The sequence below is a fragment of the Lygodium microphyllum genome, chromosome 18 (assembly GCF_053477565.2).
Source record: "Lygodium microphyllum isolate KBCC chromosome 18, Lygodium_microphyllum_v1.1.10, whole genome shotgun sequence".
NCBI classification, from domain to species: domain Eukaryota; kingdom Viridiplantae; phylum Streptophyta; class Polypodiopsida; order Schizaeales; family Lygodiaceae; genus Lygodium; species Lygodium microphyllum.
Genome location: NC_141152.1, coordinates 109,400,164 through 109,418,114, shown reverse-complemented (window position 1 = coordinate 109,418,114; position 17,951 = coordinate 109,400,164). Strand labels below are relative to the sequence as shown.

Genomic DNA, 17,951 nt, shown 5'->3' with positions numbered 1-17,951 from the left:
CATGAGGCCTACACTAGTAAGAAACCATTTGTCTAATACTTCAAAACTTTTGGATGTGAATGTTATATAACATGTTCCAAATAAAAAGCCAAAAAAGTCAAAACCAAAAGGCACCATGTGATATAAAGAAAGGAAGGTAGAGAGAGAGAGAGAGAGAGAGAGAGAGAGAGAGAGAGAGAGAGAGAGAGAGAGAGAGGGTAGAGAAGGAAGAGACGATATGTATGTATATATGTATGTATGTATGTGTAGAGAGAGAGAGAGAGAGAGAGAGAGAGAGAGAGAGAGAGAGATGGGGAGAGAAGATAGTGGAAGAGAGTGGAAGGGAGAAAAGAGAAATTAAAAGCATAGAGAAGGAAGAAGAATATAGATATATAGAAGGGATCAAGATAGAGCTCACTATGTTAAAGCTTAGCTTACATGTTGTACCATAGCATACATGGCCTCATGTACCTTTAATATATGCCTCATGTACGCTAAGCATGTGGTTGCATACGTAGATGCAAACCCAAGATTTGACATATATAGTACTTAGAATGATTCTCCTTTTTAGAGGAATATTTGTTTGTTAATCCATTTTTGCAAGAATAGTGGAAAGAGGTCCTAATTTGGAGGGGCTAGGTCCTCTCACTCCACATGCTACACATACGTCTTGAGGAGACCCCGATGCACGTCAACATTCTCTTCCATAAAGTGAGTCCCCCCTTTGCATCTCTAAGGCATATATAACATCAATAATTTATAAAGTAATATGTAAAATATATCTTCCATTTACTTTGTGGAGTTAAAGAACTCAAACAATGTGTTTTAGACTTATATATGTTGTAAATGATCATTGTTGTATGCTTTATTTTTTGAATGGATAAAGTGTTTTTGTTGGGTTTTAACGTGTTTTTAATTATTAGATAAAAACTATTACTAATAAATTTTTATCATTAATATATTAATTGTTGACTTTTTGTTTGAGTAGCTCAAATCTTTAGCTTTTGCCAAGGAGCCAAGCCACATTTTGGTTTGTACTAAGGCTTATACGAGGGGGTGCTATTTATATCGTGTAATCCTTTCATATGAAAGAATTCTTAAGAAATAATATTTTATAAGGAAGAATTTTCCCACTAATATTTTCCTTAATCCAATATGGTAATCCATGTCTTTGCTAACATGTTCCTATATTGCACCCAAATTTCTTGGGACCATCATATAATAGTCATATATTTTTCATGTTACATGAATCGCACCCAAATTTCTTGGGACCATCATATAATAGTCATATATTTTTCATGTTACATGAATCGTGTATTCATATGAATGCAAGCTAGGCACTAAATGGGTCTAGAATAGGTATAGTACAAGGTTGATAAAACCTTAGAAAAGTTGGTTGTGTAGGGATTTACATAGATGAAAGGGTTTGATTTTCAAGGATCATTCCCTCCAATTGCTAGAATGACCAGTGTTCACATAATACTTAAAATGGCCATTCACAAGAAGTCACCAATTTACCAAATGGATGATATATAAAGATTCTTGAATGGTGACCTCAAGGAGGAGATGTATGTGGCTCATTGACCAGGGTTTGAGCACCTCCATTCTGAGAATAAAGTTTGTAAGTTGAAAAAGGAATTGTATGGATTGAAAGAAGCCACTAGAGCATGGTGCAAATAGATAACTTCTTTTTAATAGATCCTAAATTGCATGTTTACATGGATGGTAAAAACTCTATAATGATTGTCCTATATGTGGAAAACGTTCTTATTATATGTGACTATGAAGACATAATTCATCATACTCAAACAACTTTGAGTTTGAGCTTGAAATGACAAACTTGGGCTTATTGCACTATTGTTTGGAGATTGAAGTCCGGCAAGAGCTGGAAAATATATTCATTCCTTAGAAGAAGTCTGCATGGAAGATCTTCAAAGCATTTGGTATGGTCAGTTGCATGAAGATAACTACACGTATGGAGGTCAATGTGAAGCTATCCATTGAGGATACATCGGTACTAGTAGATGCTAGGAGGTGTAGGAGGTTGTTTGATAGTCTCATCTATTTACGCAACACACTAAGCTAGATATCGATTTTTCTATTAGATCAAGTTCTCAAAGAAATCCTATTAGATTCATTGGAAAGTTGGGATGCAGGAAGCTTTGCTACTTGAAGGAAACTCTTGACTATGTATCACATACAATTTTGAAACTTATTAGGTGGGAAACTTTAACTTGGATTGGGCAAGAGATAGCAATTCCACGAAGTTAGTTTCAATTGTTGTTTTTCTTTTGATTCAAGAAACTTTATGTGGATCAATAACAAGCAAACAATAGTGGCATTATCCTCTACTAAAGCAAAATACAAGGTATCTTGTTTTTTTGCATGTAAAGTAGTATGGTTAAGGATGATTCTCTGGCATATGAGACTACAAGATGAAGAGCCAATTGTACTAATATATGATAACTAAAATATCATTTCTATTTTCCAAAATCTAGTATTCCATGCATGCACCAAACATATAGAGATTCTATATCACTATGTGCCCAACAAGAGATTAGTAGTAGCAACAAAATTACTATGAGAGTTTGACTGCACTTATAAGCATTTGATCAATGATGGGATAGTATAGTTGGATTTACTATCCAATCAACAAAGGATAGTGGAGCAAATATATTCACTAAAGCTCTTAGAAATGATCTACTTCAAGTTCACCTTAAAACACTTGATGCTAGCTAGAGAAAGTAGTTCACCTACAAGTACTAATTGAAAGGGGTGGAGGGAGTATTAGATATGTTGAATGCCCCATCCTTCGAAGGTCTACCAATCATCCATGTTTTGCAAAGTTGTAAGGCCCAAATGGGTCCTCATTTGTATGCTAAATGAGGTCTATGTGACTGAATGGGAAAAAGGTGATCCTTGTGGGTCTAGCCCTTAGGTTAGATAGCTTAGCTAAGCTAGAGAAACATGAAGCACACACCATCAAGTTGTGAATTGTGAGGGATATCAGGGACCCATATTTTGGTAAAGACCTTACATTGTACTTCAAATGGAAGAACTCTTTTCTATATGAATATTGCGCAATGACTTATATAGTGGGATATTGACTTATTTTATGCAAGCTCCAAGGATACTATGATGCCCATTATGACATATATGGTCCACTTTGTATCTTGTACTTTCTTATGAGGCTATGAAATAGATTGAGTTACACACTAATGTTCATTGCTAAGTTAGTACTATATTAGAGAGGAGAATTATTTATGAAAATGTGAGTAGCATACAAGTAGCATAGAACACACCCTTTCATGGAAGTACAAAGAACATAGAGATGCAATAGCTCTTTCTCTAGGAAGACATTCCTATCATGTGATACTAATTTTGTATATGTCAACATAGAGGACTAGATAGTTTAAAATTTTGGCAAATTCATGGGTTGTAAAAAAGCTGCAAATTTTCAAATATAACAGCTTGTAGTACAATATATGGGATTAACCTTGAGTGAGAGTATTGAGAAATGTGCATATCCATCAAGTTGAAAGCTCGTTGAAATCTTGCACTCATGACATTGAAACATCATCAATATCATCATGGTTGGGTGCTAATGATTCTTAGCCATGATTACTTCTAGGTACACCTAATGTGTGTGTGTGTAATTCACTATATGTATACTCTCTATATCATGTGTGTTCAAGTCCTATTTATAATCCTTATCTACGAATTTTCCCTTAATAAAATATAACCCTTTTCTATTCAATCTGTAAGTAACCCCTTATATGGGACCCTTTTGTATGTATAAAATGTGTAAAAATGGTATTTTAAAAATCCCTTACGTTGAACCCATGTGATACATATATATATTTATGACTGACCTCCCCAAGTGTGTGTGTGTGTGTGTGTGTGTGTGTGTGTGTGTGTGTGTGTGTGTGTGTGTGTGTGTGTGTGTGTGTGTGTGTGTGTGTGTGTGTGTGTGTGTGTTGCATATCTACTTTCATTTGTATTTACTACTAGAATTAGATTCAACATTTTACTTTTGTATGTTTTGTTGTTCTCAACATTGTACTAGGTGAAAAAGAAGAAAATTGAATGAATGAAAAACTATTTGGCCTCCATCTCTTTGTTCTTGACCTTATCTTTATTCTTTATTTCTTTTATTGCTCCCATCTTATGTTTATTTGCATTACTATATTGTGTTTCATGTAGAATTTCTCAAACTTCCTACTATGTTCATTTATATGCTTTAGCAAAACATTTTGAAATGACGGAATGTTTCCTTTAGGTATCTCCCAGCTTATGGGCTAAAATCTGAGCATCTCCATGTGGGGTAAATCGATGGTCTAAAAACCTAACTATGCATATGAATTTTGAGGGTTTTGGTACAGTATGGTAATTATTCTTCTTTCATAAACCATTTTTGAATATGTTCTCTTAAAAATTACGCCTTATAAAGTTAGAAATACTTTGTAAATTTGGAAAAAGAAACCTCCGAACAGACACCTCATGCAAATATGCTACTTGAATTCACAAACAAACAAAGTAAGAACTATCTAGATTGTCATGAAGAAGATGGAGGTGGTGACTTGCATTGGATTTGTGAGCCTTCAAATTTGAGGTCTCCCTAATAGATTAGTGACACATCAAAGCTTCTACTTGCCCACTCCTCTTGGCATAGTTGGAGAGGATTGCAATCACAATGCTATTGATTTGTGATCCTTGGTAAAGAGAGTGGTATACTTAGATAAAGATTATAAGTATGATGGTACCATTATTTTTTAGGATGAGAGTTGTTATGTGTTCATAGAAGTACCTCATGCTCGGGGAGTCCACCTTATAGAACATGTAAGATACCACGTGAGTTCAAAAGAAAGGGCATTATGTTTAGTAAAATTTACAGGATTCTAATTACAAAATGTGTTTTTAAGTTATGATTTTTTAAAAAATCATAAGTTTAGTAAAGTAAAAGGGTTATTTTAAGGCCTTATAGCATGTAAAGAAATGGTATTTCTTAATATCCTTTGAATGCACGTTATATAGATGATTTGCACTCCTCGTGACCTCATGTAATACCTCTTCCTAAGGGTTTCCTTCCCAATTTCAAAGAGGAGTGTTTCATATCCACCATAAGTGATATATATTATGGGCACACTCTTATACACTGTGCTCCACTCTTTCATGTCTTATAAATATGTATTTAATTGGATATTGATTTTATTTATTTGAAGTGACTAGAATTTTTGATCTTATGTGGATTTTTTTTTTGACAATTCACCACATAGTTGTGCCTTCTTATACATTTTCTAGAAAAAGAAAACTTCAAAAGGACCTTGTGCAAATATGCTACTTGAATTCACAAAAAATTAGTGAACAATAAAACATGTACCCACATTTTCATGAAGAAGATGGAGGTATTGACTTGCATGGGACTCATGAGCCTTCAGATTTGAGTCCCCTTGGTATATTAGTGAGATGCTAGAGCTTTTACTTGCCCACTTTTCTTGGCATAATTGGAGAGGATCGCAATCATAATGCTATTGATTTGTAATCATATGTTAAGAGAGTGGTATGCTTGGATCAGGATGATCAATATGAAGGTACCATTATTTTTTAGGATGAGAGTTGTTTTGTGTTTAGAATAGTATCTCATGTAATACCTCTTTCTAAGAATTTCCTTCTCAATTTCAAAAAGGACTAATTCATATCCATGAGTGATATATATTGTGGGCATGCCCTTATACATTGTGCTCCACTCTACCATGTGTTATGAATATTTATTTGATTGGATATCGATTTGTTTTGATTTGAAGTGATTAAATTTTTTTGTCTTATGTGGAATTTTTATTTCTGACAATTCACTACATAATTGTGACTTGTTGCACGTAAAAATGTGTAGCGTTGGTCACATTATTGTGTAAGGTGGATGTTAGAAGCATTAAGGTGTTTTGTGTTAGTGATAAATATTGAGATCAAGGATTTAGATAAGGGCATAAAGTGCTAGATGGAATGCTAATGATTGATCCTTTCTTTATGCACTTGAAGTGCTAGACATTTCTAAGCACTAGATATTTTATTATATGATTGTAAGGTTGGGCAATATACCTATTTTTTTAGCCCAATATATTCAAGGTATTGTATACACTTTTTTAATGTTTGTTAGTTATTAATAAGAAAGGACCCATTCACAAAAAGAGAGAAATCATGAATGCAATTGTTATTTTGGATATAAGAGTAATGAAAAATGAAATACATACATTGGGGAGAGCCCTCTCAATGCATGGGGGGATGATTGACCAATTTGTGTCGTATTCTTCTTTATGATTTTGTTTCTCTTCTTTCCTTGTGTTTTAATTCATTTCCAATTATTCTATGAATTTGTGGGTTAAGATTGATTATGAAGAGCATTATGGCCTAAGAGTGTGATTTTGTATCTAGCCCAAACTACTTTCTATCACATCTTCCATATTTTATGAGTATAAACCTTTTGAGTGATTGATTTGAATTATTATTTGTGGTGTCATTTTTCAAATTGGGATGGTTTATAGTGTGTATATATTTAGGTTTTGCTCTAATGGTTGTTATTTTCAATCTTCACAACATGAAAATCATCAATGTGGAGCTATGTTAGAACCATCTCCTTGTTAAAACGTGCTAGACTTATACCTTGGACACTCCAATGTTCTCAAGCATAAAGTTGTCCCAAAAAACTAATGATATTCAAAGGGAATTGGTTTTCTATTATCCAATCACTATCTAGAATATTTTTTGAGCTTAGCATTTTTAAAAAACCCCAATTTAAGCATGGAGTTTAATCATTTAAGTATGAAGAACCTTTAAATGGAATTCTTTATTTGTGAAAATTTTAGGGCATTGAGTTTCTATCACTTATGTAATTTGATTCCAAGAGCATAGGGATTATATTATAAGTATCAAATTTTAGGGCATTGAGTTTCTATCACTTATGTAATTTGATTCCAAGAGCATAGCGATTATATTATAAGTATGAAATATCAAGACAAACTAGGAATTATAAAAAGCACCATATATCTGTTATATTTCTAATTGTTTTTCCAAAGATGAGATAGTTATGTGTCCTAGAGTTCATTCATTAAACTACTAATGTTTACGTCATTTTTCCATGCCATAGATTTTCTCTTACCCAAGTATTACACAAATATAGATTTAATGGATGTTTTCACACATATTTAAATAAATAATGATTCAAGACTCTTAGAAAAGGATACACAAATGCATTTTTCATATAGGTAATGTGCTTTATCTCATTTTTATACTTAGAGGGTTGACCTGAAGATATGCATATATTTTTGTTAAACTACTTCTTTTAAATTATAAATTATGAGAAGATTATACTAAAATACTTTTCATGAGGGCTTCTTTTATGGCTCTCTTAAATCTGCCATTGTGACATAATCAAGAGATGACGTGTACATTTATGGCTCTTTGCAATCTATGACCATGACATAATCAAGTGATGAAGTGTATGTGTTTGAAGAATTAAGATCTAGAGACTCTTGTAGATCATCTCAATACTCACTCAATTTGAGCATTTGGCTATCCCAACTATCTATCATGTTGAATGTGAGGCTGCCCACATGGTTGTATTATATCTACCTCAACATTTCCTAGTTTTCCTAGACCTACATCATGTGGAATAGATCATGCATGGTTCTCACATGGCGGCTATCCATCCTTTGAACTACCACCTTGTTTATCTTAATGACCTTAAGGGATTGTTTGCGCCATTTTCTCCTCATTGATATCAAATCATGATTGTGGAGTATCTCCTTTGGATTCCATAAATGGCATCCCATCTCTCTTGAATTTGTATATCTAAGAGAAATGCATTTCTATGACTCGAGATCAAGTTTTTCCTATTGTCCTTGGAAGCATGCATATAGGCCTCATAAGCAAACAACCATAAGTGATCATAAGATGGTTTCTTTCAAGGCCATGCCTCTTCCGGAATCTTTCCATCCAATGACTTATTAGGTGATCCATTGATTAACGAAACCGTTGCTTTAACACATTCAAACCAAAATCCATATATGTAAGACCTGCATTAGATATCATGCTCCAAATCCTCTCTTTACATTCGTATTCATCATTTCTACAACCCTTGCATTTCATAAAAGTTCTGAAAGACATAAGAAGTATACTTCCCACCATTCTCAATACACAGGTATTTGAGTTTCTTGCATGGTAGATTCTTTTCATATGCCAACAGAATTTGAAATGTATCAAATGTATCACTCTTTTTGGGGATACAATCCATATAGCATCATCAACAAAAGTGACAAAGTATGATGTTCCTCCCAATGACCTTATACACGTATAGGCCTACACACATCATTGTGAACTAATTCCTATGGTTCTAATATCTTCATACCAAGATTCTTCTCATGTGACACTTTAGTTTGCTTTAGATGAATACAATATTCACATATCTCAAAGTCTCATAATTTTAAAAAGGGAAGATATTACAAATAAGAAAGGATTTCTATTGTTGGCATACACATGTGACCTAAAAGATTATGCTAATAAAGAGATATATATAGTTCATGTGTCATAGGTATAGTATGATCCTTTATGGTGGACACTTGCAAAGAGTATAAAGTGCTAGAATTCAGCCCTTTGTCAACAAAGGGCTAATAATTGGTTGAAAATAGTGTTAAACTCATTTAAAGGGTTAGATATAGATTTCCCCTATTCTAGACAAAGATCAATGAGCTTTTCCAACTAGGATACCTGATTGCACATAGGTTATATACCTTTTTCCATACACCATATACACCACTATTTATGTCCTTATATAGAAGTAAACATATGCACCACCATCTATGTCATTTACATTAAACTTAATTGACTTAGAGAGCATCAACATGATAGTAGAGTGTGCAAACTCATCCATTTCATCCTGAACATTTTTATCCATGCCTTCAAGCTTTATACCTTTCAATTTAATGGACTTAACCTACTTATTTTATGCCAAGGATCTAGTAACTTGTTCCTTCTAATGAGAAAAGTTGGTGCTATCCGACTTCTCAATGTTAAAAAGTGCATTTTCTAAACTAGAATGTACCAAATACATGACCATTGCAACGGATGCAAACCAACTTAGCAATCAAAATAATATCAATTGTACTCGTGAGAAAACCAACATAGCTACAAATAAGTGCTCACTGAAATGGCCAAGCAATGGCAAAACAATACCAAATAGCCAAATTTTGATGCCTAGAATTTGGTCTAAGCACTTCTCAATACATGCTAACCATATGTAAATTTTGGCAAAATCTTTAAGCAAAAACATCACACAAAAGATTGCATAAAAATTGATTTTTAGAACTTACAAAAAACCAATTTTCCTTTCTATGGTGTGAACATAGAGAATACCTCAATCAATTTACTAAAACAACTAGCTAAGATGCTTCTCAATGTGCAAATAGTTTTTGGCATGTGGTTGAGAGATAACCAATTCAATGGGTTGCAGTGTGAACATAGTTATTTGCTGAAGAGGTTCAATTTGAACTAGTTTAGATACCCTACAACATGAAGATAATTTTCTTCTTATCTAACTCACACTCCAAGTGTAAACACAACTTTAAAATAACTAGTTTAATCAAATATGGCTAGTGTGAAAGCAGTTCAAATGAAGTAGTTTGGTTTGAATGAGTTCAAGTCCTCTAAGTATGAAAATGGTTATTTCAACCAAAGGTTTTAGCCTTAGGCTATTGATGCTTAAGGTTATAAGCCTTGTGAATGATAGACAAGCTATCGTCTTTATTGCTTGGGAGCATCAAAATGACATGGATGATAGTATGCCTTCAAATCAAAAGAAAACACACATTGGCAATAAATATTGGAGCCTCAAGCTCTTAATATGTCATATAAAACAACTTCTTTCTCTTCTCTCTATTTGTGCAAGATAAAGAATGCCATGTGCTTATCGAGCAAACCAATCCCCTACTTCTCAAGAAAAAGTTGCCCTTGTGCTTAAGTAGCCCTATTGCTTGCACACATCAAGATATGAACCAAATATTTTCTTGAGTAATCCAAGAACCCCACTAATTTTCCTTTTCTCCAACATCTATTGGTGTTGAAACATTTCAAACTTGGTCTATGTTACCCCTTAAACTAATCCTCAATGGCTCCCTTAATTGAAGCACTTGTTTTACTTAAATCAATTTAGAGCTTGGTGTGGTAGTATTTGTACCTATTTTAAATTTACACAACAATCATCCATCTTATGGTAGGAATTGATGACTCTATCTCACAAAAGACATTGACTCGTCAGAATCCATGCTCCAACCACAAGTTTCCAAATATGATTCTCTTATACCAATTGAGAGGAAATGGTGGGTTGTGGAATCACAAACTAGAGAGAGAGGGAGGGAGGGTGAGAGAGAGAGAGAGCACGAGAAGTTTTTGTGGGTACTTCATTACCCTTATTATTCATTATCTTCAATTATATATGACAGTGTAGTGTGTGCATGTACAAGAGGTTCCCACTTAGCCTTTGGCCCATTAGCCTTTATCCCAACATGGGAGATAATTTGGAAACTCCATGATTGAAAGAACAAGAAAACTTGTAACATTGATACCATATCAAAATGGCAATGCAAAAGAAAAACTCAAAGTTGATGAGCATATAGAAAACATATGAATGTAAAAACACAAATGAGATGTTGAGCTATAAATTATAGAAACAGATGAATGCATAAACACAAATGAGAACTTCAAAAAGAATCCATCAGTAGTATGAACCAAGGAAAATAGAATACACATCGTCATAGTCAAGAGAAAGGAAGAATAGTTTGCTCTCTCAACCTTCATGAGAAATGATCCCACACCCAAGGATAGCCAAAATGGGCTATAGAAGCATAAATGATCCTAGAAGGAGACAATACCGCATATGCACACATGCATACAATTGTGCAACAAGCACACATACATGTATGCATGTACACATGTGTGCATGTGCATATGCATGTGCACACATACACGCACACACACACACAAAAATCAAGTAAGTGATTAGGGTAGAAGAGAAATCAAAAGTAGCAAAAATCCCTTGTCCTCATAACATGGACATATATGAGATGATAAAATGACCTCTAGCAAACTCCAACTCTTATTGAATTCTTAATGTCTTCTTGTGTTTTTCAACTTGTGTGTTTTTTCCCCTAACCATTGAATTAGCAAGAACTATCACAAACTCTTGAAGCATCTCAATTTCTTCATTAATTGGGATACAAAAATCAAAGCAAGTCACTAGAGGCCTTAAGGAAACAATTCTTTTGGTCAAAAATGAAGGTGGACTTACAACTAATAGCCATTTTCTCTCAAGAAATATTACGAACTAGTTTAATGTAGCCATTGTCTCATAGATAGTCTCTTCCCAATGATTATGGCACAAATCTCTTCAAAACATGTGGGCTTCTCATTGTTCACCATGAATGATAATTGTGAGTTTTAGATTCTTAAAAGTGAATTTGGAAACATGATATATAATCCTAGTATATCTATACACATTCGCATTAGTTGCAAAGATCTTCATAGCATTTGATTGCTTCAAGTTAACACATTATGATTCTATGGCTAGAACCTCAAACATAGAAAGCCTCTCAAATAATCAATGCCATGGTCTACAAACTTGTTTATCGAATTTATATTCACTAAACTTGTATTATTTGCTGCATGTTTTGGAAAACCATGATATTCCTCTTAGAATCATTTAATGATGTGTATCTTTCATAAAACTTGACATTTGTGAGCATTCACAAAACTTGGAAACTCACTCATAACTCACATAGTTCTTTTTCTTGAAAAAGTGAAAACACATTTCTCAACTTTAGGTTCAAGGTTCTTTTCAACAGTTATGTCCTAAGGGATCATGGCCCAATGATCTTCTACAATCCCAAAGGAAGGTGTTTTTAGTTGCTACTCTACCATAGACCTTTACTTGACCTTCCCACTTGACATTATGGATGAGTTTGGATAAGTCATTTCACAATCATCTAGCCCATTGATCCCTTCTAAATGAGGAACCTCACCATTGTTTCACATTCATAGTGACTTCTCATTTAGGAGTTGGCTTATATTGTTGGATACATGGAGAATAAATGGAGTACTAGAAATGTGAGCATTCAAAATATTTCCAATATGTCACACAACAAAGAAAGGATTAATGAATTAAAAATTTTACATTTCCATGTAAATTGGCTATAGGTGGGTTATAAATTAAGCGATGTGAAAATAAAGCCGAATCACAAGAAAGCATTTTAGGAAATTAAGTAGATAAATGTAGCAAGCATTAATGCTTTATAATAAGCATTACAAACTCCAAAATACCAACTATACAAATCTACCCTCCTTCATTGAGGGTAGTTTAGTCACAATCAAATCTTTGATCTCCCTATTTAAAATTTCCAACCCCAATTCAGAGCATGGAGGGATCTTGACAATATTCATAGTAGTGGCAAGGATGTATGAGCTTCTTCTCATGATAGATCAATGGGGGATGGCAAGAATCCCACTTTGTTGTCCTTCGGCCCTTGCTTTTCCACAATCCAAACTTTTCTTTTTGCTCCCTAAAGGCACCAAAAATTTGGGGAGATGGTTGCCTCCTCCATGGGGTTTCACCTTGTGAAATTCCAGAGCTCAACTTCACAACTAGAGGGGTACTCAAAGGAGGGTGGTTGTCTCATGGTAGTTGGGGTGGAAAGGCACGGTGTGAAGTCACCTTGGTAGGTGTTCAAATGGTCACCGGGGGCTTGGACATGATAGGATCGGGCCATAATGTCATACAAGCTCCATCCCTCTTGGAGTGCAAGGTGGCCATTGTCTAGGAGAAACTCATTGAGGTCTTCTTCAGTGGCAAAGAAGGGCATTCTAGAAGCACCATGAATGAAAGACAAGTCCCCTCTAAGAGGGACACCACCCCCACCACCTTGTGTTTCTAAATGAGAGGGGTTAGAGTGCAAGTGGTCTAGTGGTTTCTTAATGTTATTAGAAGATGGGCCATTTTCTGCAAAGATCCTTCTCAGGTCAGCAATGTCATTGGTAAGAGAAGGGACCTTGGGGCTTTCCAATTGGGGAAGCTGCAGGAAGGTACTGCTAGGATTGGCTTGGGGGGCTGTTTCTTCGATGATTTCTTGCTTGCAGGCGACGAGGGAGGTGGTTTTAGTCTTGATGGATGGAGTGGTATCTGGGTTTCTGTTTTTGGAATGCTGGGGGGGAGCAGGGCTGGATTGCTCCTCATCGGAGAGGCTCGCACTGGCGCTGCAGCTGCGGTGGTGGGTCTTCTCCTGATGGCTTCGTTTCTTGAATACGCGGCATACCACCCATCCATCTTCCTGCACAAATTTCCAGTAATTCAGAAAAGGAAAAAGAGACAGAATGATATAATTGTTACAATTATTTACTCGTGTCATTTTTATTTCCAAGTAATTCAGAAAAGGGGGAAAAATGGCAGTGTAGTGTTGTTCCAACTTACAACTGCTTTGACTACAGAGCATTGTAACATTAATTGTAACGTGAATTATTGGTTTGTTTGCCAGGCACTTCTATTAATTATAATATCAATTATTGGTTTGTTTGCGAGGCACTTCTATCTTTATCGATATGTATCGATATGTGGCTCCTCACTAATTTTAATTTCTCTGCTTCGTAAGTCCGATTCGATAATTCTTTTTTGGGGGAAGAAGATTATGAAGAGGAGAAGGGTTATCCTTACAAATAAACAGACTAGAAATGGTTCTATTATCTACAGTCCATCCTGCGATGCTCTGAATCTCTAGATTTAATAATTCATCATGGGCTGGCCAATCATTTATTTTTCTCATAATTCACACTCTGATTCATTGATACATTTCCAGTATCAATAATGTCTTATTGTTATTGTTACAAGTCAACAAGATTGGCATTCGTACCGAAATCCAGACCCACTAAAAAAAAGGCTAGTGAGCGTCTAAAATTTAAAAAATATGTTGACAATTGCAAGACTTGTAGACTGCCTATATTTCTCCTGCACAGTTCAAATATTATATGTATATTTCCTATGATCACAGCAGGATTATCTTCTCTGCGCAAATATATGGTCCGTCCCATCATCTTCTTTTACCAGAAAGAAATGCGTGTTTTGTGAGATGATCAATCCTAACGGTTCGTTCCATGAAGCATAACCTTTTAGAAAGAAAAGAAGGGGTAAAATGTTTCTGTTGTTCTCTTTCTTTCTTGGGTCAGGTCGAAAACCATGACAGGAAAAGGCCAAATGAAACAAAATCAAGGTTTAAACATCCGCTCACAAAACCACTGGACAGTGGAAACAAGCTGGGCAAATGACCAGCAATCAAACAGTCATATTTCTGCAAGCGCCATATGTCATGTCAGATAAGATGGTGCTTTGCAAGACTGTGGAAGGCAATTATATGTTATATGTCTTGTATTGCAGTACATAGTATGAAAGGTATTTATATGTGATTGCATATCACAGTACTGTACTATAGATATAATCCACCAGACACACTCAACATGAGTACAGAGAGCGTATACCAGAAGATTGGATCACTACCATCCCATCAACGCAGGCTAGGTCGGCTATACCGGACATGGTCGAAAGGTTATTGCAGTGTTTGTGACACAATATTAGGTAAAGAAAGAGGAGCATCAAGGAATAGGAACTCACATTGTTGGAGGAGCCTTTAGAGGAGCTGGCATTGTTGTAATCTCCATCCTCAAGCCTGTATTCATGCATGATCCAGTCTGTCTTCTGGCCATGTGGAGCCCTGCCTTTGTAGAAGACCAGGGTCTTTCTCATGCCAATGCGTTGGCAGCTTGAGTGCACTGCCTTATCCCTCCCCGTGGCCTTCCAAAAGCCCGCAGCTGTGGCCCTATTTGTCCTCGTCCCAGTGGGATACTTCTTGTCCTTGTGGCTGAAGAAATACCACTCTGTCTGATGAGAGGCATCCACTTTGCACTTCTCTGCACACAAAATACAGCTTCATATATTAATCATGCATTATACTTAGCTGCATTACAGCTGCATGACCTGGAAGCAGAAAATTAGAGTAACACTACAGATTTACCATTTCCCAGATATAAACACTATCAATGGACACATACAGCCAAATGTGTGAGCCTAGCAGAATCTGCAGTTGTTCAAGTTACATATGTAGTCACTTGCAAGGCAAGCTTACAGGGATGAGACCAGGGTGCGTATACATTAACCAGCCAGTAGTAACAACAAAGAGGTGCTCATGTAGCTATTGTTCAAAACAAGCCAGCAGCTTGAATGCAGCATACCCTTGGCTGCATGCTGTCCAAGATCATAATGTGCATGTGCGACGCATGACATCAGTACGGTAATGTTGCTTGGACTGATTCCTCATGAATTGTACCAATGATTTGACTGTTGATACATGCAGAACTTGAGCTTACAGGACCCGGTTAAAATCCATCAAAATGTGTTTAGTCAAGAGCGCATTAGAGTGTTCAGCCAATTGGGTGCAAGAACTGTATAGCTAGTTAGTATGAAATCACAACCTTATACAATTTTCTGAGCCTAGAACTGTTAGGCCACCTTCCAAATGATTTGCCAACCATTGTATATGTTATTCCAAAACGCGGATGAAGGTGACTATATCACATGTAGGTTTACTCTATTGCTATAAACAGTACTGGACTTGAAACCATTAGCTCAAAGATGATCAAAGAACATATAGAATGCTGGATGTATAATATTGTGCTGTGAGATGGGACATCAAGAGCTGTTATGAGGTAATTCCTGACTATAAATGAAGGATATTGGGTTTTGTCCCAATTACCACGTAAATCCCATGGCTCCAGCTTGTTTAAGTCCACCTCTTTTATGACATGGTCTAGATCAAATTTGTCCAAGGTCACCTTCTTCTTCAGGTAGAAGTTGATCAGCTCCTCATCGGTTGGGTGGAACCTGAAGCCAGGTGGAACATGAGATGTGTGTGTTGTGGTCTGCATAGCTGTGATTTCACCTGCAACAACACACAGGAATGGACACATAAGAAGACTCTGGTTTGAGATTAGATTTTTAACCCTAGTCTGCAGCATATCAATGATATAATAGCTTACTGTACAGTCTTAATGATCAATTCCACCCATCAGAATCCGATAAATTATACAATCATAAGATCACGGGAGGATCTTCTCTTCTAGTACTACAACTCTCATTGCAAGTTTATAACAAAAACACCAAAATTACGATAGATTAATCACAGACCTTGGACTGGCGCAGGTCTACAAAATCTAGGTCTGGAGTGACAATATTCAGCAGCAGGGCTTAAGGGTCAAGAGTTGTGTGAAGAAGAATCAAAAGAGTGAGCAAGCAAAAGGTCGTATTGCTGCTGCTAATTGTGATAAGAGCTGATCGATCGGTGAGGCATGCGGGCCGGGACGGGTAAAGGTTAATGTGGACAGTGGAGCTAGTGCAGATATGAATGATATGATGATGTCCAGCTAGTGCGTGTGATGAGAGTCAAGTCTAGAACGCGGAGAGAGAGAGAGAGAGAAAGAGAGAGAGGGAGATGGTTTGACTATATATTGAAACAATGCAAGAAGAATAAGAAGACTATGAGACTCCCTGATGAATCTGTACAGAATCTTCCTGCAATCTTGCTGGTCAAGATTAACCCACATAATATTTTAAACGTACCCACTTTTGTAAGGACTGAATTAATTCAAGATAAAGCTCCTGTATTCACCATGAATACACGCAGTAAACTTCACAATCTAGCACATGATCTCTAAAATGGATAATACAAGGCACTAACTATGATTATAATTGACGGAGATCTTTAATATCATGTGGGGAATCAGATTAGGGTGGATATTCTCTCTCTCTCTCTCTCTCTCTCTCTCTCTCTCTCTCTCTCTCCGCGGGTATATTCTGCAGCGCACTTACGAGTTTGCAGCGAGAATTATCAGTGGATTCGGATATACAGGAAGCTCTGATGATGGAGACGGCCACAATCGAAGAAGAAGAAGGAGGAGGAGGAGGAGGAGGAAGAGGAGAAATGATGGGAGTATATACGACTTTATAGAAGCAGGCTAATTTATTTAGCTCTGTGTGTACTGCCGGTGTATTGGTATTGCCTGTGTAGATTAGATCGGTCTTGTGTATGAATATTCTGGGCTAGCTTCCAAGGATCAATGCACAGCATGTATGGGTATAAAGCAAAAGCGTCTTATCGGTCGAGACAAACTTAAGTATATAAAGCATATGGTGAAGAAGAAGAAAGAGAAGTGGCCGGGCCGGGGGGGGGGGGGGGGGGGGGGGGGCGGGGGGGCGCGCGAGGGCTGCCGTGCGCGCTAGCTAAGGGGGGATATGGAGACGAGAGAGAGAGAGGGGGGGGGGAGAGGGGGGCGGGTGGTTCTAATAGCATAAGGACTAGCCTCTATGGGAGGAAGACCCACACCCAAACTTATTCCATCCAAAGCCCCACATTTTATACATTATATTGAATTGACACAAGTTGGGGGCCTTGTCACATGGTAGTGCCAGTTGCAAGTTTCCAGCTAGCCTAAGGTAGAGACTTAAATCTCTAATACTCTAGCTACATCATTATAAACAGGGATCCAATTTTGAAATATTACTATATCGTGTAGGTCTATAATTTGTCTCTATATAGAGCATGTGTCCCAGTTTTAAGAACTAGTGAAGTCATTTGGATGCAAGGTTGTTACTATTTTTTCCTAACTTAGGGCCTTGAGCACCATCAAAATCTCGAATCTGTAATCCTGAAAGAAAGTTAAACATCTATCAAAGTGTTAAAGGCAATTTTGGTGTAGGCCTACTCATCTTTTGCTATGACTATCTTTTGATGTAAATATCCTTAATTAATATCTAATACTAAATTCACATCACAAAAATGTATTTACTATTTGATAGCTAGTTCATGGCCCAATCTCTATGGCACATGATAATT

At 36.3% G+C, this 17,951-nt stretch overlaps 1 protein-coding gene across 2 annotated transcripts; it reads right to left on the bottom strand.

Annotated features, from left to right (window-relative positions):
* Positions 1-12,270: 12,270 nt before the first annotated feature.
* On the bottom strand, positions 12,271-17,232 carry LOC148021256 (NAC domain-containing protein 105-like). Of its 2 annotated transcripts, none has more exons than XM_087699116.1 (4): positions 16,928-17,232; positions 15,816-16,001; positions 14,678-14,973; positions 12,271-13,346 (listed from the first exon to the last, which is right to left on the bottom strand). In XM_087699116.1, the coding sequence occupies exons 2-4, from the start codon at positions 15,985-15,987 to the stop codon at positions 12,630-12,632; spliced, it is 1,185 nt and encodes a 394-aa protein (XP_087555242.1). In that variant the 5' UTR covers positions 15,988-16,001; positions 16,928-17,232; the 3' UTR covers positions 12,271-12,629. The 2 variants fall into 2 exon arrangements, with proteins under 2 accessions (XP_087555242.1, XP_087555243.1); XM_087699117.1 differs by lacking the exon at positions 16,928-17,232 and adding an exon at positions 16,247-16,801.
* Between the last annotated feature and the right edge of the window lie 719 nt (positions 17,233-17,951).